The sequence below is a fragment of the Quercus suber genome, unplaced genomic scaffold (genome assembly GCF_002906115.3).
Source record: "Quercus suber isolate HL8 unplaced genomic scaffold, Cork oak 2.0 scaffold_363, whole genome shotgun sequence".
NCBI classification, from domain to species: Eukaryota; Viridiplantae; Streptophyta; class Magnoliopsida; order Fagales; family Fagaceae; genus Quercus; species Quercus suber.
The window spans coordinates 458,229-479,913 of record NW_027069815.1 but is presented as its reverse complement, the minus strand read 5'-3'; the positions used below and the strand labels follow the sequence as shown (position 1 = coordinate 479,913).

At 32.7% G+C, this 21,685-nt stretch overlaps 1 protein-coding gene across 4 annotated transcripts; it reads right to left on the bottom strand.

Annotated features, from left to right (window-relative positions):
* Positions 1-7,020: 7,020 nt before the first annotated feature.
* On the bottom strand, positions 7,021-20,262 carry LOC111984776 (probable magnesium transporter NIPA6). 4 transcript variants are annotated; one of them, XM_024016391.2, is made up of 9 exons: positions 19,705-20,258; positions 19,233-19,289; positions 19,047-19,137; positions 18,579-18,739; positions 18,368-18,495; positions 18,018-18,155; positions 14,854-14,946; positions 14,633-14,750; positions 7,021-7,566 (listed from the first exon to the last, which is right to left on the bottom strand). In XM_024016391.2, exons 1-9 carry the CDS (start codon positions 19,865-19,867, stop codon positions 7,436-7,438), a joined length of 1,080 nt encoding a protein of 359 aa, XP_023872159.1. In that variant the 5' UTR covers positions 19,868-20,258; the 3' UTR covers positions 7,021-7,435. The 4 variants fall into 4 exon arrangements, with proteins under 4 accessions (XP_023872159.1, XP_023872160.1, XP_065616435.1 ...); XM_024016392.2 differs by lacking the exon at positions 7,021-7,566 and adding an exon at positions 9,782-10,588; XM_065760363.1 differs by lacking the exons at positions 7,021-7,566; positions 14,633-14,750 and adding an exon at positions 17,371-17,453 and having other exon boundaries at positions 19,705-20,262.
* Between the last annotated feature and the right edge of the window lie 1,423 nt (positions 20,263-21,685).

Genomic DNA, 21,685 nt, shown 5'->3' with positions numbered 1-21,685 from the left:
ATTTCCGAAAATTACAAAAAATAGAGGTAAAAATCTTCCAATAGCAAGTATGATGTCGAGTTACACTAGCCTACAAGGTGACAATATTCAGGTAAAAATCTGCATGCTTATCTTTAAGTGGCTACAACCCTACAATGTTCAAGCTAAATTTCAAAAGCTTTCAATCTATTTAACAAGGCCATTAAACCATGGGTATGATGAAGACAAGTCGTTAAAACTCAACCAACTTTATGCCATGGGTCATGGGTGCATGTTTATATGCAAGGGTTTTAAATTTTTTTCCCGGGAGAGGGGGGGTGGGGGCTGCCTTTGAATATAGAGTTGTGTAACTATGAAGGCTTTTCAGTCTGTATATCTTAATTGATTGATTACATATATTTGATGTTGATTAAAAGCTCTTGAGCCATGCTTTGTATCCAGCTTCGCTTTATTGCGCAAATGAGGTTTTTCAAATAAAATCAGAGTAATAAGTCACTGTTTCAAATATGCTCAGATATCTATTCTTCCTTGTCTCCTCAAGTATCATATGGCTTGTCCATGCAAATGGTGAAAGTTGGAAGCTGAATGCTGATGATGAACTATACCTTGATTATTTTTTTTATGCAATTCTTAAACAAGACCATTCCAAATAAGATGGAAAATACCTGGCTTATTGCATATTGCACCTCTTACAGCTCACTGAAGTCTGTGTAGTGCATTGGTGGCATATTTTTGCATACCCTGGCATTTCTGGATTCAAGATTCTGTTTAGTTCTTCTGTTAGCAGCTTAAATGTTACAATGACTTGTGGAGGGCATGGTAATGGTTTTTGAATGCATTACTGGCTAATTTTTCTTTCCTTCATTTATACTTGTAGGGTTTGACAATGATCTACAGCATTGTATAGCCAATTCAGTTTCAGTTATACCTGAATTTAATCTATTTTGTGTTTATTCTTACTATTAAGTCCTGTTTTCTTTGTGCAAGTCAGGCTCAGACCACCAGCACTGAGATTGTAAAATTGATTCAACCCTTATCGTTTTGATCAAAGTCTTTGATTTATAGATTTAATAATTTAATTTGTTCATTTTGGTTAGTCTGTTTGACTCCCTCTTTTTTCTTTTTCTTTTTTGGCTTAAATTAATTGCCAGTAGACCTGGCAATTCAATAATATGTTTATTTATTATATTAATACAGTATTAATTTTTTTTTTTTTAGGGGAATCATTTTATTGTAGTTAATTGAATTGTTTAGTTATAATTCATGTTGATTCTGACCCTTTATCTTCCTGTGAGAAGATTTGGTTAAGATGCCACAAAAGAAGGAATAAAAAAGAGAGGAGAAAGGCTAACATGAATCATGATTTTAGCTGAAATTGGCCTACTAATAAAATCTTATACTTTTAACTGAAGGAAAATACTCTCGTAAAGATAGTAGAGCTAAATACTGTTGTTGAGCCCCAATTAGCTGGACAAGGAATCTTGAATGATGGACATAGCATGTTGGCACTTAGTTTTCATGTTAAACACACCATTTTCCACATTTTTTACCAGATGAAGTGGTCGATTGTGGGTTATGCACAATCATTTTCATATAAACTCACAATGAAGATTTGGTTAAGATGCCACAAAAGAAGGAATAAAAAAGAGAGGAGAAAGGCTAACATGAATCATGATTTTAGCTGAAATTGGCCTACTAATAAAATCTTATACTTTTAACTGAAGGAAAATACTCTCGTAAAGATAGTAGAGCTAAATACTGTTGTTGAGCCCCAATTAGCTGGACAAGGAATCTTGAATGATGGACATAGCATGTTGGCACTTAGTTTTCATGTTAAACACACCATTTTCCACATTTTTTACCAGATGAAGTGGTCGATTGTGGGTTATGCACAATCATTTTCATATAAACTCACAACTTTTTTTCTATTACTCATAGTCGATCACTTTAGAACAGTGCCGGCTCAAGTCCTAGGCAACTTAGGCCTAGGCCTAAGGCCCCACAACAAATAAAAATTTTCCTACTAAAAAAAGGCCTCATCTCCCTTAGTAAAAAGCTCAAAATTTTATAAAAATATAACATTTTTTAAATAATTGGTACTCTTTTTTAAGAGCGATGCTAAAAATACTATAAATTTTATTATAGATTTACCTGATATATCACCAATCATATAAAAAAGTAATTCAAACACAAATAAATTAAGTTGTTGAAATTCATCAATTACAGTCATAATCACATTTATTGTGAATATTTTGTAGTATTTTTAGTCTTTTTCTTTTTCATTTCTAACATGGCTTTAAAAATAGGAGACCAATAAAAATTTAACCCAATCGAAACCCTAAAATGTTTCAAATAAAATGCTGCAAATGTGATAAATCACCAATGATGACTAATTTCCTACTAAGCCACACACCAAATAATATCTATCTATCTCTTTCTCTTAAAAAGAATATATAAAATTAAAATTTAGATAACAACTGTACTTAACTATGCATAGTCATACATCCAAGTTAAAGTAAGTTCCTTTTGATTCAACTATAATATTCAATCTTCTATTTGAAATTAACCTTAGTTGAGCTAGTATTATTCATCAAGTTCTACATTTACATCAAATTAATCTTAATTTAATTAGTATTATATAATTTTATTTAATTAATGTTTACATATAAAGAGGCCCCATATAAAATTTTTGCCTTAGGCCCCAAATTTTGTTGGGCCGGCCCTGCTTTAGAATTGCGATAAAAATTGTCACACAATGAAATATTTTTTTCCCTGCACTACTCTTAAGTTGGAACAACCTTGAAGTGTAATGTGTTTGAGCTCAGATAATTGAGAGTACGTATTTTAAGGCCAACATTCACTACTGTTCTTATCTTATTTTATTTTATTTTATAGTTTAGGGTAGCGACTTTTAAATCTTTGATGTTTCTATTGAAAACATGAGGTGCCAATCAATTAAGTTACAAGATTTTTGGCATTTATTGATGATTTCAGATGCGTGGGATTATTGGGATACGAAAGCAATATAATTTGCAGCTGGCTTCTTTGACAATTGCAATTCTTATCCATAATCTCAGGAGCTTGCTGGCATTACATTGTTAACATTTGATTTATTCGAATTTTGAAGCGGTCCTACACATTCTAAAATCTAGACAAGGAATCAAATAATCATCTTCTCATCAAAAAATAATAATAATAAATAAATATTAAAAAATAAAAAATAATCAACATCTTAACCTACAAAATTGATGTCTCCCAAAGCTTAATTAAATGCTTTTTTATAAAATAAAATAAAATAAAAAATTAGTATTTAAAGGGCAACCTTACTTTACTCAATAATTCTAACTGTCATTAATTATTTAAAACTTTTTGATATTTTTAATTGAGATATATATTGTTCAAATCATAGTTTTAAAAATCAGACTAGATCAACCAGTCTGATCGGTCGAATCGTGAACCAACCACTAGTTTGGTCCGGAGACTTAGTTAAATTGAAAACCAGAGGCAAATCCAATTTTTAAAACCATGGTTCAAATCCCCTCTCCCCTAACTATTGAATCATAAAAAATAATATACATATAAAAAAGCTCTCCAAGCAATAAAAATATCTTCATAATCATAATAAGAAAACCATTTACATATTTTTTATCATTCTCAAAAAAAAAAAATTTTACATATTTTTTATAGGACAATTTAATATTTGATTAAATACCCTCATAAGCTTCAAAGTTCAAACTACCAGAAGAACTTCTCGTCATGTCAACATCAATAATGGCTATTTGGTTTGTCCCTATTGAAGACAGAGACTCCAACGACTAAGATAACTTTTGCAATCTTCATTAGTTTCTCCGCTTTGGAAGGCTGTTTCTTTTTTTCTTTATTTTTTTGTTTTTGTAAGTATTCCTTCTAGATTAGTTAAATAGGATTTTGTTGGGATAATGATTGTTTTTTTTTTTTTTTAATGTGATTGCCTATATCAAGTCTTATTTAATTTTTTTTTAATAAATAATATGATATTGTTTATTTGCTTTGTTAAAATAGTGTAAGAACATTCACATCCAGTTATATGTAATTTTTCTATTTTGACCTACAAAAAAAATTACATTTTTTATTCTACGTAACCACTTTAACGATACACCTTCATTTAATTCTTTCATTTTGCAACACAACCATATTAAAGTATTCTAAATTGACCACCACATATTTGGCGAACCCATCACCACCCAAACCGACCACAATAGATTTAACCAACCCATCAAACCACCCTAGCTCAGACCCATAATTTCTCCATAATTAGAGACCCAACCTCATTTAATGTCACCGCAATTGTGGAACTCAATGACCCACTATTAGCTAGACCATGCCACAGATCTGATGAGAGTGCAAGATAGGAGAGAAAGTGCCAAAGACAAAGAGCAAAGGAGAGAGAAAGCGATTAAAAAAGGAATATATTTTTTTACAAAAGTAAAGGAGAGTGTAGTTTTTGCTTTCTTTTTTTTTCTTTTTTTCTTTTTGAACAGTGATGCATGACCGGGTGTGAGTGGTTTTTGATGGTATTTATTGCCAGTATGCTTGCTAAAATTCTAATTTGAAGGATCATATGTGAATGCTCTAAATATGGGTATATACACATAATTTTCTCAAAAATTTGAGAAGCTGTTTACATTTAAATTTTTATATGTTATCTTATTAGCTTATTTGCTCATATACAACTTTTTAAAACTTTACTTTCTTTTAAGGGATAATTGTGCTTTTATCCACTTTTAGCAAATAAGCTTTCCAAAAATAAGATGCTTTCTTTTTTCCAGCTGTATGAAAGATCAATGCTCAACCTCTAATCTTTCTTTTGCATATTTTTTATGCCAATGAAGTCAAAATAACCTTATTAACTTTCCAACCTTGCATTGCATGAGGCCACCAATGTTATGTTAAATAAACTCTCTTTCACCTTTGTTGTGGACCACATGTGCAATTCTAAATAATGTGAGAAACATCCCTGAAAACAGACATCAATTTTGTAAATTCAGATATTGATTATATTCCATGTCCTTTTCAATAGTTTTTTTTTTTTTTTTTGAAAAAGGTTGTCTAGATTTTAGAATGTCTAAGAAAGTTTCAAAGAAAACCAATTCCTATTAACAATGTAATGCGAGCCAGCTCCTAATGTCATGGATAAGAATTACAAATGCCAAAGAACCCAACTGCCTGTTTGCTTATCCCACCAACCTTAAATTAGTAGTGAATGCATGCCTGCCCGCCCCTTATACCTACTCTTCATGTTTGTTATTTAAATGATCTATTGCGCTGGGTAAGAATAATGGAACAGTAAAATATATTACCAATTTTATTATATGATATTTATATACTAATGAATGAATGTTTGAATTTTTTTTTTTTTTTATTTGTGATTTGTGACACATCAATTTATAAAAGTTACATAACAAATTTTATATTATTCCATTATTCCTAACTACATGCAAGGTAAAAGTTACATAACAAATTTTATATTATTCCATTATTCCTAACTACATGCAAGGTAACTCGCCGACACCCTAGTTGTTGAGGGTTATTATAAAGTACAAAAATCTTCACCTCTCAAAACTCAAAAGGACCTAGTATAGGAAAGGGGCTGAATTTAGGATAGATTCTAAAGTTATGTTTTCCACAGTCCTCTTCCGGACAAGTATCTATATGTTTGGGAGCTATAATGTATGTATTTGGTTTACTCTTGATTGTTAGGTTTAGTAACACTATGACCATCATTCAAGCCTCCTTGTTCAGCTATTTGGGGCTCAAAAATAGTATTTAGCCCACTATCTTTATGAGAGTAATTTTCCATCAGTTAAAAGTATAAGATTTTTGTAGGTCACTTTCAGCTAAAATCCTGATTCATGTTTGCCTCCTCTTCTGTTTTTATAACTTCTTTAGTGGCACCTTAATCAAATCTTTTCATAGATAGATAAGGGGTCAAAAGCAACATAGACCATGAAACAACACAATGAGGATACTGTAATAAACATAGGCATTTAATTTCATTAATTGATGTTTTTATACAATCACATAATCACAATAAATCTGTGTGCAAACAGATGTATTATTGACAAGTATATTTTGCATTTGAAAAAATATGCATTGTAGCTCATTATTGAATGTTAATTTTTCCTTAACCTGTATCATCAAGGCACTAGTTAACAAGATCCATAAACAAATTATTGAATCTCCAAGTCTACTGGCAGATAATTTGAGCCCAAAAAAAAAAAATTAAATAATAATAATGTTGGCTGGCAATGAAGAAAAAGAGGGAGTCCGACAAACTAACCAAAATGAAACAACTTAAACTATTAAATCTATAAATGAAATAAATTCATTTCATAAATATTATGAGTGGAATCAAATTTACAATCTCAGTGCTGGCGGCCTGACTTTTACCAAAAAAACGGGACTTAACAGTAAGAATAAACATAGAATAGATTACAATCAGGGATAACCTCAAACTAAATTATCTACACAATGCTGTAGATCATTGTCAAACCCTATTAAAAGGAGGAGAGAACTTTTTCATAAATTCAAACAACCACCATTACCATTAATCTATTGCCCTCCACAAGGCAATGTTGAATATCATGCCGCCAACTGAAGAACTAAATAGAATCTGGATCAAGAAATGCCAGGGTATGCAAAAATATTGAAACAACACAATGAGGATACTGTAATAAACATAGGCATTTAATTTCATTAATTGATGTTTTTATACAATCACATAATCACAATAAATCTGTGTGCAAACAGATGTATTATTGACAAGTATATTTTGCATTTGAAAAAATATGCATTGCAGCTCATTATTGAATGTTAATTTTTCCTTAACCTGTATCATCAAGGCACTAGTTAACAAGATCCATAAACAAATTATTGAATCTCCAAGTCTACTGGCAGATAATTTGAGCCCAAAAAAAAAAAATTAAATAATAATAATGTTGGCTGGCAATGAAGAAAAAGAGGGAGTCCGACAAACTAACCAAAATGAAACAACTTAAACTATTAAATCTATAAATGAAATAAATTCATTTCATAAAAATTATGAGTGGAATCAAATTTACAATCTCAGTGCTGGCGGCCTGACTTTTACCAAAAAAACGGGACTTAACAGTAAGAATAAACATAGAATAGATTACAATCAGGGATAACCTCAAACTAAATTATCTACACAATGCTGTAGATCATTGTCAAACCCTATTAAAAGGAGGAGAGAACTTTTTCATAAATTCAAACAACCACCATTACCATTAATCTATTGCCCTCCACAAGGCAATGTTGAATATCATGCCGCCAACTGAAGAACTAAATAGAATCTGGATCAAGAAATGCCAGGGTATGCAAAAATATGCACTCATATTCTACTCAGCCTTCAGTGGCTGTAAGAGGTGCAGCATGGACATGCCAGATACTTTTCATCTTATTTGAAATGATCTTGTTTAAGAATTGCATCAAAATCAAGGCATGGTTCATCATCAGCATTATGCTTCCAAGGTTCACCGTTTCCATGGACAAGCCATGATACTTGAGGAGACAAGGATGAATAGATATCTGAATATATTTGAAATAGCCAATTATTACTCTGGTTTTACTTGAATACATTTTGGCTAGATAACTAGAAATCACTAGTGGTTCATTCGCGTGTTAAAAGGGAAGCTGGATATAAAACATGGTGTAAGAGCCTCTAATCAACAAACATCAAACCTATCTAATCAATCAATTAAGATATATAGACTGAAAAGCCTTCGTAATTATACGTCTATATTCAGAAGCATTGCAAAGATATTGGCTTCCAACACCCAAAAAAAAAAAAAAAAAAAAATACAAAAATACAAAAAACTTGCCAACCTCTGAATATAGACCTGCACATATGACATATGGCATAAAATTGGTGAGTTCTAACAAATTTTCTTCTTGTCAACAAAGTTGAAAAGATCATTCCCAAGGTTTACTGGCCTTGTTAAACATATTGAACTTGCACTGGAAGATTTTTTTCCTTGAATTTTTGTAATTTTCAGAATTTTCCAGATCAAGGTGTTTTGATGATTTCAGTATTTTTAGGAGTTTCATAATCAAATTAGATTTTTTTGTTAGCATATGTATTTGAATATTTTCGGATTATTTTTTACATTAAAATTAGTTTTCTTGAGTCTTCAAAAAGGCTCCTACCCATAAAATGAAAGTAAGAACTCACCATCCATTAATAAGATTTTTTTACAGTCTTGGGTTGGTGCTTTATGTGCAAGAGCAATGGAGAGAGTGTCGCTCACCTTTTCCCATATTATGCAATTGCTTGGGACCCGTGGTTGTTGGTTTTCTGTTTGTTTGGTACTTCTTAGGTAATGCCTTCTTTTGTGTTGGATTTGTTATATTGTTGGAAGGGACACTATGCAAGAAAAGTGATGGGGAAAGATTTGAAAGTAGTTCCTTCATGCTTTAAGAGGTTTCTATTAAAGAGAGAGAATGCCCTTTGATTTGAGAGGTATGAGATATCCACAATAAAGTTCAGGTTTTTATTTTTGAAGACTATATGATTAGACTTTGACTTCTCACACTTTCTCTACCATAGAGTTCCTGGATCCTTTGAGCTTCCATAACATTTGCTTAGTTTTCTGTATTTGTTTGGACTTCTATTCTTCCTGTGTGCTAGGGTTGTGTCACTATTGCACTTTTTTTTTAAATGAATTTGTTATGTAAATTGAGAGTTTCTCTATTTTCTAGTGGATATAAAGGTTCCTTGTTATTCAAGGTGCCCCTTATGCGTCTAACTAGATCGAGATCTAGCCAACCGTGCTTTCTATTCTGTGTAATAGGCATCAAAGCTTATTGGCTTCCTGATATGGCAAAAGATGAAGACAAAGGCAACCAACCTAACAATGGTGATCATGAGGTGTAGGACCTCAAGGTGGCAAGTCAAGCTAACAGAAAGAGGATGACCAATAAATTCTAAGATTTACAACATGGGTATCGAATTAGGTTAAGTGCTGACAAGACTTGTGATGATAGTAGGGATAATTGTGTAGGAGATTAGGATCATGAACAACCTATTGGTCTATGCATTCTAGATTAGATTTGATCATAAATACATTAACGAACTATCAAGTAGAGATGATTTCAATAATTGATTTTTATGTTAAATTTTGTTTTGTTTATGTAGATATTTTTAAAGAAAGAAAAAAAAAAAGGTCAAAGTTGCATTAGATAACTTGATGATTACACAGAAAATTGGAGGGATAAGATACTATATTGTAATCAGAGTATAAACCAAAAAAAAAAAAAAAAAAAAAACTTATTCATTGGTAAGTATGAGATCATTGCTGGAAAGGAAATGTTTTCCTTATTACTATGATGGAGCATTTTATAATTTAGATACCATGATAAACGTTTTAGTGATGACATTTACACGCAACCACCCAAGGAAGATATCAATTTGAAGGTTAACAATCTGAAGCCAATTGTTGAAAAAAATATATATATTAAAAATGTTGAACATGATAAAGTTTTTCCATAAGTTGATCCTATGATTGTAGATAGAATATCACAATCAGTTCTTGAAGAGGCTAAAGAGAAAATTTAGAGTAAATTAAAAAGATTAAAGATCATTAGATGGAGAATGTTGAGCATAGTGTCAGATGTAACTGAAGTCAAATATGATGGCAAGCTCATAATATTTAAGTTCAAAGATCCTATTGATAGAAAAGAATGCAACATGCCATGATCTATATATACTTTCCAACATATTCTAGTTATGAAAATTTCAAATAGATAGTTGATAAGTAAGAATACTTTATTAATAGAGAGGACTACTTCATTCAAAGGGATGAAGTAACCTAAAAAATACGTACAAGATACAAAAACAGAAGAAATTGTAAAAATGGAAGGAGAATCTATGAACAATTGATGGAATCACTAGATGTGAGTTTCCACACCCGAGACCAATCAAAGTCCCGACAAACAATGTTATGAGTTGATCCCTTGAACACTCCAACTCCAAGGTACAATTATTGCACTCACTCCAAATAATCCACATCACACAATGTGGTGCCAAATTCCAAACATCCAATGCACGTTTCCCCAACCAACTCCTCCCCCCCCCCCAAAAAAATAAATCAATAACCCTCTTAGGCAAAATGCAAGAGACTCCAAAAGATCAAAATGCTAAACTCCATAACCAATAAGTCCCTTCACAATGGATCAAAAGGTGATACACATCCTCTCCACTACACCAGCACATGCAACACCAATCCACTATTGTGAAACCTCTTCTCCTCAAATTATCACCTGTGATAATATTCCCCCACACTGCCGACCATACAAAGAAAGAAACACGACCACACATGCACATTGGCAATTCTTGGAATGATTTCAAAAATTTACTACACAAGGAATGGGTATTATGTTATATTCTATATATCCTTTCCTATAAATTCATATGACATGTCTGATGAGAGGAGTGTAAGATTTGCTGCATGAAACTAGTTGGACAAACTCAATTTGGTGGACAGGTGTGGAGTATGATCATTGACGTGCTGGACAAGCTCCAATTGTTTGATGGGATGATATGAAGCAAAACCTAAAACAAAAATACTAGCCTTGTGAGTAATAAAAACGAGCTCTTTGAGCAATTAACTAATCTTAGGCAAGGTAATATGCCGCTAGTTGAATATAAGAACAAATTTGAAGAGTTGAAAATTCAATGTAAATTGAAGATCCAAAGCAAACTTTACTCATCAAAACAAAAAACAAAAAAACCAATTTAATTCATTATTAAAGGCTGAAATTTGTAGCCAAATGATCACACATTGGACCTTAACAGTTTATGAGTCATTCCAATTGACTTTAAAGATTAAACAGCATTTGAAGCAGCCCCTTACTAGAAGGTTTCCTTCTTTAGCTGGGGAGACACCTTTAATGAGGTTCAACTCTAGAGCATCTACCATGCAGCCATAAAGCCAAATTAGCCAATACTGCTGTTGAGTCAAAAAATAAAGCTATTGTGGTTGATGAACAGAGAAAAAACAGTAACTATCACTGATTTAAGTGCAGTGAAAAATGGGCACATGGCATGGCAACGTCCAAAGGGGAACTTTTATGCAGATGTTAAGGCTCAAGAGGCACATTTTCAAGGAGTACAAGAAGATACATCTCTCCTTTCAGTTGTTAGGCATTTTCTTACGACGACAAAGCAAGAGAGGGAGGATTGGAAGTGTACTTCAATATTTCAGAACATAGTATGTTGTGGGACTGGAGCTCTGATGCTTATTATTGCTGGTGGCATCAATATGAATGTTGTTTTTTATGCAACTGTTGAGAGGTTGAAGCTACCAATGGAATCACATCCTCAGCCACAAAAGGTAGCATGGATAAATAGCGCATCTATTCTTGTAACAAAACACTGTTTGGTTTCTATTTATTGTGGGCAATATAATGATTCTACATGGTGTGATTTTATTCCCATGGATGTGACACATCTTATTGGGTCACCCTTTCCTTTACGACTAAGATGTGTATCACAGTGGAGAGAATAATACATTTAATTTTACGTTAAAAAATGAGCAAAGTGACTTAAAGGCCATGAGAGTGTAGAACAAATGAAGAAAAAACCAGAGGTCAAGACAAAGGATGTTGCTGAAACTCAGAAAAGCTCAAGAATGTTACTGAAACTCAAAACAAGCTTCTCTTTGTTCTCAACGAGAAGTTTGAAAGAGAAAGTAACAAAAGCAGAGATTTATTTGCTGCTATGGCCAAAAAGAATAGCAACCTAGTTGCTAAACACCTTAATAAACACTTCTAGAAGTGTCCAAGGTATTGTTTGAATATTCAGATGTTGCTCGAGATGATTTACCCAAAGAATTGCCCCCAATTCAAAGCATTCAACACGCCATTGACCTGGTATCTGATTCACAATTACCTAACCTTCTAGCCTATTATATGAATCCATGGGAGCATGAAGAGCATAAAGGGAAAGTTAAGGAGTTGTCGTCAAAGGGTTTTATTTATAAAAGTTTTAGCCCATGTTCCATTCCGCTATTACTTACACCTAAGAAAAGCGGTAGCTGGTGTATGTGTGCTGATAGCCACACAACTAACAAGCTTACCATCAAGTACATGTTCCTGACCTGATGATAGTTAGACATGACGGGAAGTTCTCCTATATTTTCTAAGATAGATTTGAATAGTGGCTGTCACCAAATCCAAAGAAGAATTGGTGATGAGTGGAAGACAACCTTTAAGACATAGGATGGACTTTGTGAATGGTTGTTTATGCCATTTGGACTTTCTAATGCAACTAGCACCTTTGTGAGAGTTATAGAGAAGAGCACATCTCAAACTTACAAGAAGTGATGAGAGTTCTCCAATGAGAGAAATTCTATATTATTTGAAGTGCCCTTTCATGACTCATATATCTTTTTTAGGTTTTGTGTTGTCTCATTTAAGGGAGTGGAACTTGATATTGAACAGGTTAAAGCTATTTTGGAGTGGCTTGAACTTACTGACATACATGAAGCTCATGCATTTAAAAGACAAGTCAAGGAGTTGTTGTCAGAGAGATTTATTCAAGAAAGTTTTAGACCATGTGTTGTTCTAGTATTACTTACACCTAAGAAAGATGGTAGTTTGTGTGTGTGTGTTGATAGCCACACAATTAACAAGATTAATATCAAGTACGTGTTTCTTATACCTCAACTTGATGATATGATAGACATGATGGGAGGTTTTACTATATTTTGAAAGATAGATCTAAAGAGCAGCTACCACCAAATTTGAATAAGACTTGGAGATGAGTGGAAGACAACTTTTAAGACAAAGGATGGTCTATATGAATGGTTGGTTATGCCATTTGGCTTTTTATGATAATTACAGAGAAGAGCACATCTCAAACTTACAGGTAAATGAGAGTTCTTGGACAAGAGATTCCATATAAATATGAAGAAATGCTCTTTCATGACTCCTCATGTAGTATTTTGGGTTTTTTTGTCTCATCTAAAATGGTTAAAGCTATTTTGGAGTGGCTTGAACCTGCTAATATGGATGAAGCTCATAGTTTCCATGGTTTGGCGACTTTCTATAGGGCTTTTTTATCAAACATAATCAGCAAAATTATGGCTCCTATAGCATATTATATGAAAAAGGTTCAGTTCTCTTGGACAGGGGCAAGAAGAAAAGCTTATAAAGAAGTGAAGCAATTGATGATGGAAGCACCAGTTCCTTGTTGCCAGACTTCTCCAAGGGAGGTTGCTGTTAATGCTTCACTCAATGGGATTGGAGGTGTTCTAAGTCAATGGATCATGTATTTTAGCAAGAATTTAAGCAAAGATCTTCAACATATGACAGAATTTTAAGCTGCTGCACAGTTCTTAATTATCAGTGCAATTATCTCATTTATAAGGAATTTGTTTTACGTTCAGACCATGAAGGTCTAAACTATATCAACTCTCAAAAGAAGTTGAATTATTGGCATGGGAAATGGGGGGTTTTTTTTTTTGGACGAATAAATTTTTGTTCTCAAGCACAAAGTTGGAATTGAGAATACTCTTTTGTTCTCAAACAAAAAGCTTGAATTGAGAATAGGGTAGCAGATGCATTAAGTTGGGGTGGTCTCTTTATTAACCAAACCTACATAAACCCTTAAACATCAAACCCTATTAAAAAAACTCTTCAAATATATCATCAAGAAATATAATTTGGTTTGAATTTATAAACATCAGAAATATTAGTAGAATTTGTATAATGAAACCTTTCCCCTATTTGAACTTGGAATTTCAATAATAGAAAATTCAAGTTCAAAATTCTACAAAATATTTGGAACATTTCTCTGGTTAACCCAAGCAATGGAAATCAATGTCAGAAATTTGCAACTTACAACATTATGTAAAATCCCACATCAAAATCCCTCATCTGAACTTAGTAGTATATAGGTTTTGAGGATGTAACATGGTTCTTAAGTACATGATACCCACACAAAAATTTGAGATCTTACTATACTTGCATTAAGAGAATAATATATACACAGAGGAAGACAGAGTGAAAAAGAGACAGGTTAAGAACACTTCTATTATATTAAGCCTTTGCCAAGAATCTATTCAATTATTCCTTATTTCCGTTTAAAAATTAAGTGTGAAGATATTGATGACATAAATTATTGATTTATTCTCTCTCACAGAGAGTTTCTTTTATTGGTAAGTTAGTTACACCCGGTGGGTTTTAAACCAGGTTTTAAAACTACAACCTCATCTCCCACCTTACTCATATAGAGGGAGAAAATTCCATTTGAGCTAGAGCTCATTGGCTTCATATATATATATATATATATGGTGAATGAACTATTTATTAAGTTATTATTGTACTTTAGAGAAGACATATAAAAAATGATCTTAGCACCTAGAGGGCAAAATGTTGCATGAGTGCCCAACCTTTAAATAAAATGCCAATTGATGGATGTTCAAATTTAGCCTGGGCACCTAAGCTTGGCATTAATATGATAAACTTGGAAGCATCAGACAAAATCAGATACTAAAAAAACAAGTGTATAAGCCATACAATTGCAAATCATGTGCATCCATTAAGTTGACATATATGCATAGTTGTACGATGATATGTTTGAATGGATAAATACCTGTAACAGAAGCTGGATCCTTTTCTCTTGTACTATGCAATATCAAAGTTCCAGAAAGCACAACTATGAATCCACAAAGCACTGACACAATACTGCTAGCACTCTGACCAGACCAATCCTAGAAGAATAGAAAAAAATAAAATTAAAAACTAACTAAAAAAATTGAAATACACTCTGAAATAAAAATTGTAGAATTATTCCAGGGCATGAATCAACAATACCTTGAACATTATGGCACTGGCAAAAATTGTGAGTGATGTGAACAAAGCATAATAGATTGGAGAAACAACTGTTGTGTTGAATGTGTCCAAAGCCTGGGTAATTGATTTACATTATTTTCCAAATCAAGGCTGGACAAAGAAATGACACATATTATATATTTAAAAAGTAAAGCACATTTTTTTTTTAAGAATAAATTTGAACCCATTTTCAACTTTCTAATGTTGCTGTTAGAATTGTGTGGTTAAATAATTAAATTTACAATATCCCAATGGTATATGTAATCATTTAACCACACAATTCTAACCGTTGCAAGCAAACTTAAATTTATCATCATCATAAATTGTGTATGGACTGTATGTTGGCACATATTGCATTATCAATATATACTCTCTTCAATCAACTTGTTACTTTCAAATTAACCCACGAACCATAGAAACTCTAGAAGCTTTGCGCAAAATCTTACAGTAACCATCACAAATATTTTTTTATTGGTCTCAAAGATGCCAGCGAGTTGTTAGAGAGGAGAGGAATGTTATGTCCAAAATTCCAATCCAGTTCCAGCAACACAAGAAGATCTTAACCGCATGAAATGTTTTAAGCAAGGACGGACCCAGGTGGGGGCCCGGGCCCCCCTGGGTCCAAATAAATTTTTTTTTTTTTTTTATAGTTATAATATTTTTCATTTTTGTAGTTAGGCCCCTTTCTCCACAATAAGCCTAACTAGCCTCACCCAAATAGCAACTATCCAACCAAAAAACTTAATAAAAACAATAAAAATATTCACAATGGTGATTGTATTTTAGCAAAAAAAACTACTTTACCACCAAAGAACCAAAAAATCATGTGTTATTGGAGAAGTTAAAGCTAAATTTTTTGCAACTACAGTAAACTGGCATAAATATCAGTTGACTATAGCAAGTTGTTAAAAATAAAATACAATATTTTATTAAAATTATATATCTTCCTTCAATTAAAAAAATCAAATTCTCTCGCTTCCTTTATTATTTTAATGAATTGTTTATATTATTTTAAATGAAGTTTAAAAAAAAAAAAATAGAACATTGATATTGGGTGCATTGTAAAGTGAGGTGGTAAAATAGATAAAATAACTTTTTAAGGTGCTAAAAACTAAAATTTTTAGCACCACCAATGTGAATGCTCTAACTTCAACCAAAAAAAAATCTAGCCAGCCTAGTATTAAAAAAAGACATTATTTTGTTTTTGTTTATCTTTGTTGGTAAATAATTGCATCTTAATGTATTTAGAAACAACAATTTTGAATATTTATAATTTTTTAATACTATATAGATGCCTATTTGGAGTTTTTTTTTTCTTTATACTCCAACCCCCGCTAGCTTAAAATCTTAGGTCCATCCCTAGTTTTATGGCTTGTGGATCAGTCAATTTGAAGTTTAGTAATTATGCAGCAGCGGCAAATTAGGATGAATAAGCAGAAGTAGATTAGGGAGAATAAAGATCAGATAAGTTTTGTTTTTCTTTCTTTTGGATAGGGAAGAAAAAAAGGATTAACTTTGTTTTTCAAATTGTATTCAGATGTAATGATAGGAGTTAGTTCCTATTTTTTTTAGGACAGGTTATATCATCATTAGTTACTTATGTACTTATGTATGTGGAAGTCATGAAATGAAATCAAGCAGAATTAAACCCAAATTTTTCTCCTACTCTCACATTCTAGGAGGCTAGTCACCTCAAATCCTTTTGAAGTTTAGTAATTATGCAGCAGCGGCAAATTAGGATGAATAAGCAGAAGTAGATTAGGGAGAATAAAGATCAGATAAGTTTTGTTTTTCTTTCTTTTGGATAGGGAAGAAAAAAAGGATTAACTTTGTTTTTCAAATTGTATTCAGATGTAATGATAGGAGTTAGTTCCTATTTTTTTAGGACAGGTTATATCATCATTAGTTACTTATGTACTTATGTATGTGGAAGTCATGAAATGAAATCAAGCAGAATTAAACCCAAATTTTTCTCCTACTCTCACATTCTAGGAGGCTAGTCACCTCAAATCCAACTAAATCTCTGTTTAAAAAATTAATAAAAATCCAATTCATAACAACACAGTTGCAAGAAATGTAAGATATCTGGAATCCACAAAATCTCAGTAGTAAGTGTCGGAAGCGATTCTCCATTGCTTCAGATAAAAATTCTCAGCTATTTGAATAAAACTATGGATATTAACACCTAGAAAAGAAAAATAAGTAGATAAAAAATAAAAGGGCAAAAAGTCATCAAGACAATTAAGAGAAAGAATCTCAGTTCTAAGTCTCAGAAGCAATCCTCCATTGCTTCAGATAAAATTTGCTTCTGTTTGAATAAAACTATTGACCTTAACACCTAGAAAAGAAAAAAATAAAAGGGCAAAAGAAATCAAGACAATTAAGAGAAAGCTATACATCTCTTTCTCATTCTAAAGTCTCATGCAATACACACATAGGGAAAAACATACATACGTATCATTAGAAATAGATATTGACAGTTGAGTTTACACATCTTACCAAAAAGGCACTTAATATATGTGAGGACCAATTCCCATCACAGATGGCATGGATATTATAACATGTTGTTTAAACAATTTCCCCTGATTCAAAATTTGCAAGGATGAAGTAAAATTTATATGGTAGATAATTTGAAAATCAAGTACTATAAGTTTTTTTGCCCTCTTGTTGTACTCCATGTTACCAAGAATAAGTGGACTAATATGAGGATTACTTATCTATTGATAGCTTGGCCTAGCATGTTTCCCAAATTACTGCAATGCTTGGCAGAAAATTCTAAAAAGGGGAAAAATACATAGAATGTTATGAAGCCGTGAAAGCAAGGAAATTTTGTATCTTTAACAGGAAAGAAAGACAATTTAAGGCAGTGGAAAATGGGGTACGATTTTTTTTTTTTTTTGGATAAGTAGGTACTAAATGTTTAAGCATAATTTGAAATTTAGATATACCAGAATTCAAGGTAATTTTTGTGTACACTGGCAAAAATTCTCATTCTAGATGCAATGCATTGTAGAAAGTAGAGACTAAAGAGTGAGAATTGTTGTGTATCTAAGTATCTTATGGAAATTTCAACTTTTTATTTTCCGAATTTCGAAACCAGAAAAAGAGAATATGGAAGCAAAAAAGGAAGAAATATAAGCGCTGACCTTGTTCAAATAATTCAGCTGAGTGATAATACATGTAATTGCCACCATTACAAAAACCCATGTTTGGAAGCTAGCTGCCTGGCTTGAACCCTCTATTGTGAGTTTTATTGCTATACCAACAGCCTTAACACTCATAACCTGCAAAAGAAGCATACAATATATTGTCTGTATGTGCTTCAAATAATTATCTAGGGATAGAATTTTTTCCCCCCCTAAAAATGGACAGAGCATATGCCCATAATTAGAAAAAGAAAACAATAGTAATATAATATAGACTGAAAATATTGTTAGATTAAAAAGGCATTTTCCCAGAAACTCTTAGGTTTAGATAAGAACATAGCAATGCTAACCGTCAAAGATCCAATAATGGAACATATTCCAATATAGACCATTATGTTTGTCTGCCCATAGCGTGGTTCACAATACAAGATCAGCACCAGAACTATAGCTATTGCTGAGGCCAAATACAAAAGAAAAGCTGGACCAAACACATGAAAACAATCAACAGAGAGAAGAGAAAAACTGAACATAGAAACAGTAGTCAATATTCAAAATATTTACCTGGTTGAGTTGCTAATTCCCAAATTTCTTCCACTGAAGTCAGACTACTTTCACTGGGTGCATGAAGCACAATCAATGTAGACCCCACTATACACAAGACACAACCCAGTATACCCATTTTCTGCAGCTTTTCCTTCAAAAAGAAGTGTGCTAGAACAGCACTTCCAAAAAAACAAACAACAAAGTCAAAATCACAAAGTTCTTCAACTGAAACAAAAGGATGCATTTGATTGCAAGAAAATGAGACCATGGAATAGAGACGGAAGCCAAAATCTAATTCCAAAAAATGTTTGGTTATCACATCAATACAAACTGGACTGACATTGGATTCAAATAACAGCAACTATTCCATGGTTAAACCAGGAATTTGACTTCCAAAGATTTGGAATTTCAAATAAAATCTGGTCCTAATCCTATTGCAACCAAGCACAGCATCACTAGAATTGAAACCAAAGGCATCTGATGTACCTAACAATTATGCTCAAAGCTCCCAGTGGCGTGACGAGCACAGCAGGAGCAAACATGTAAGCAACAAAATTCGCAAGTTCACCAACGATCACTGCCAAAATTAACATAAAAACAAACAGCTAGTTCATATTTCCTCACAATTTTCCTAAATAAAACACCTTCACAATTCAACAATGCAAGACTTACTTGTGATCATGCCAATCCACCATAGTGGCTCTTTAAGATACCCGTATCCACCAGAACCTTTATTTCATTAACCAGACAATCAACCATCACAATAATTTCATAAAAGTGAATTCAAATTACATGCAATTTCAACTTTAAATAATTGGGTTTGCTACCAATAAAAGATGCCTGTCAGCATGATGAAATAGATCAAGATCCTATCATAGTAATCATCGAACTTTGTGCACTAAGGTTTTAATAAATCAAATTCTGAAAATTTCAAAAACAGTCCATAATATTAGCATTATAAAAACTACTTTAAGTAAAAGAAATCTACTTAAAATGGGCTAATGTTTTTACACTTTACAGTCAATAAGACCCATTATTAACTAACTAAATTCTTGGAAAGTAAAAGAAAATAAAGAAAACACAATTGTTAATTGTTAAAACAAGAGAATAAAAATTGAATCTGGGAAAGGGAAGCATTGCTTACGCGCTCGAGTCCCAGATGCACCAGCCCGTTGGAGACCCAACTTCTTGACAATGAAGCTGGAGCCAATAAAAGCACTGGAAACAACAGCAAGAATAAAGCCTTTGAGATTTTCAAAAAAGGAGGCTTCTACGCTCACCAAAGATGATGATGATGATGCAGCCATTGGTCATTGGTGGGCACAATTCTCATCTGGGTAAATAGTAGAATAAGAAGAAGAACATAAAGATCAAAGTGCACACAAACACAACTAAGTAGCCTAGAAACTAAGAAGAAGAATAGTATGGTTTTGTTTTGTTTTTTCTTTTTCTTTTTTCTTTTTTTTGTTGTATGATTCAAAAGTGAAGATGGAGTTTGGAGGTGAATAAGGTGAAGATGGGATTGGAAGTGAAGACAGGTTCACCTGCCAGTCCAAAGAGAGATGAAGACGTGTTTTGTTTTGTTGTCTGTTTTTATTGTCGTAGTTGCACATAATCTTGGGCCTTCTTTTCTGAACAGTCTACTTCCTACCTTGGTTGATAGTTTAGTAATAGGTTTTTCTAGCCGAAGGGGATATTCTTGTGCTGCTAAATCTGATACTTTGCTTACTGTTTTTCTTTCTTTTTATAATTCGAGAGGTTTGCACTTTGCATTTGCTTTCTACGTAAAATATTTTTTAATGGTAAAATATTTTCACACGTTTGGTTCATAAGAAAATTAGAAAGAAAAAAAAACTCTCTAACACAAAATTGACCATAATTTTAAAATAAGTGAAAATACAATTTTGGTCTCCTACAATTTCGAGTCATTTTTAATTAAGGAGTGTTGTGTTTACGATATTTTTATAACAAATTATAGGTGGTAAGTTGTTATTAATTTTAATTTGAACTTACAACTGAAATTACTTTTTTGTCCATCAATAATAACCAATAACAATCTGTTACTTAAGATTTGTTGTGAAAATGTTGTTTCTCATGTTAATTTAATTCCTATATCTTGGTCGCAATCAATTTGTCCATGCTATTTTCATCTCGTAATTAATTTGACAATGACCCCAAAATATAGGGACCGAATGAGCAAAACCAACAAAAATTCACAATTAAAATCTACTGTTTCAAACCAATTGTAGGGTCAAGATTTGTAGCCTAAGTCTAAAAGATTTGGAGTATAAGCTCAAAGAGCCCAAAACAATGAATTTGTAGAGAGTGGGTGAAAGAGCTGGGCTGGTTGTGAATCAGACAACGTTTGGTTCAAGTTCCACAGATTAATCAGTGTAAGAACAACTTAAAGCATAAATAAATTGATGTCCGAAGAGACAGACTTTTGTATATATCACTCTTAGAGCTACAGTAAACTTTTCTTCTCCCTTTTTCCGTCCCCCCTCTGTAAAAGGCCTTTTACATTTATATAATTTTCTTTTAGACGATCTAGATCATCCACTTGTCTTCATCTAAACGTTCATTTGAGTATACGTCCCATCAGATACCTTCGTCGGTTCTCCATGAGTGGCGGTAGTTGAGACTGCACTGTTCAGAGGTCTTCTCCACATTAATGCGACCAGAAAAGTTACTACTGTTCAGTTAATGCGGTGGTAGCAGTTTTTCCTTTAGATATTTCTTTGTTCTTATCATCTCCATATATGTCTGAAGCTTATCCTTACCATTGGAATTGCTAGGAAGGTCACTCGAAACTCCCAGGTGTTTGCTTCGAGATTCTTCATATCCGAGGGGAAGACACTCTTTGGACCACTGATGATCTCTTCGGACCATGCTCCTTGATCATTTTCAGGTATAGCTCTCCCACCTGGTGTGCTCTTTGATCATTTTCTCCTCTTCGGACACACCTTAATCTTCGAATAGAGGCTTAGGCCCAATACACAATTTTAGGCTTTTACCCCCACAATAGCCCCTCAAAATTTTAATTTTTCCCTCGCATTCGAGGAGAAAAAATAGGATTTTGATTTGTCACAAAATAAAATCATAAAACATCAAAAATAACTAAGTTC

What these genes read in the sequence shown, in the direction of transcription:
- LOC111984776 (XM_024016391.2), bottom strand. Translation starts at nt 19,867, where the DNA reads ATGGCTGCATCATCATCATCATCTTTGGTGAGCGTAGAAGCCTCCTTT. An exon ending in AGCTGAATTATTTGAACAAG is followed by an intron (nt 14,947 to 18,017) that starts GTCAGCGCTTAT and finishes TCAATTACCCAG; the next exon opens with GCTTTGGACACATTCAACAC. An exon ending in GGATCCAGCTTCTGTTACAG is followed by an intron (nt 7,567 to 14,632) that starts GTATTTATCCAT and finishes AAATATATTCAG; the next exon opens with ATATCTATTCATCCTTGTCT.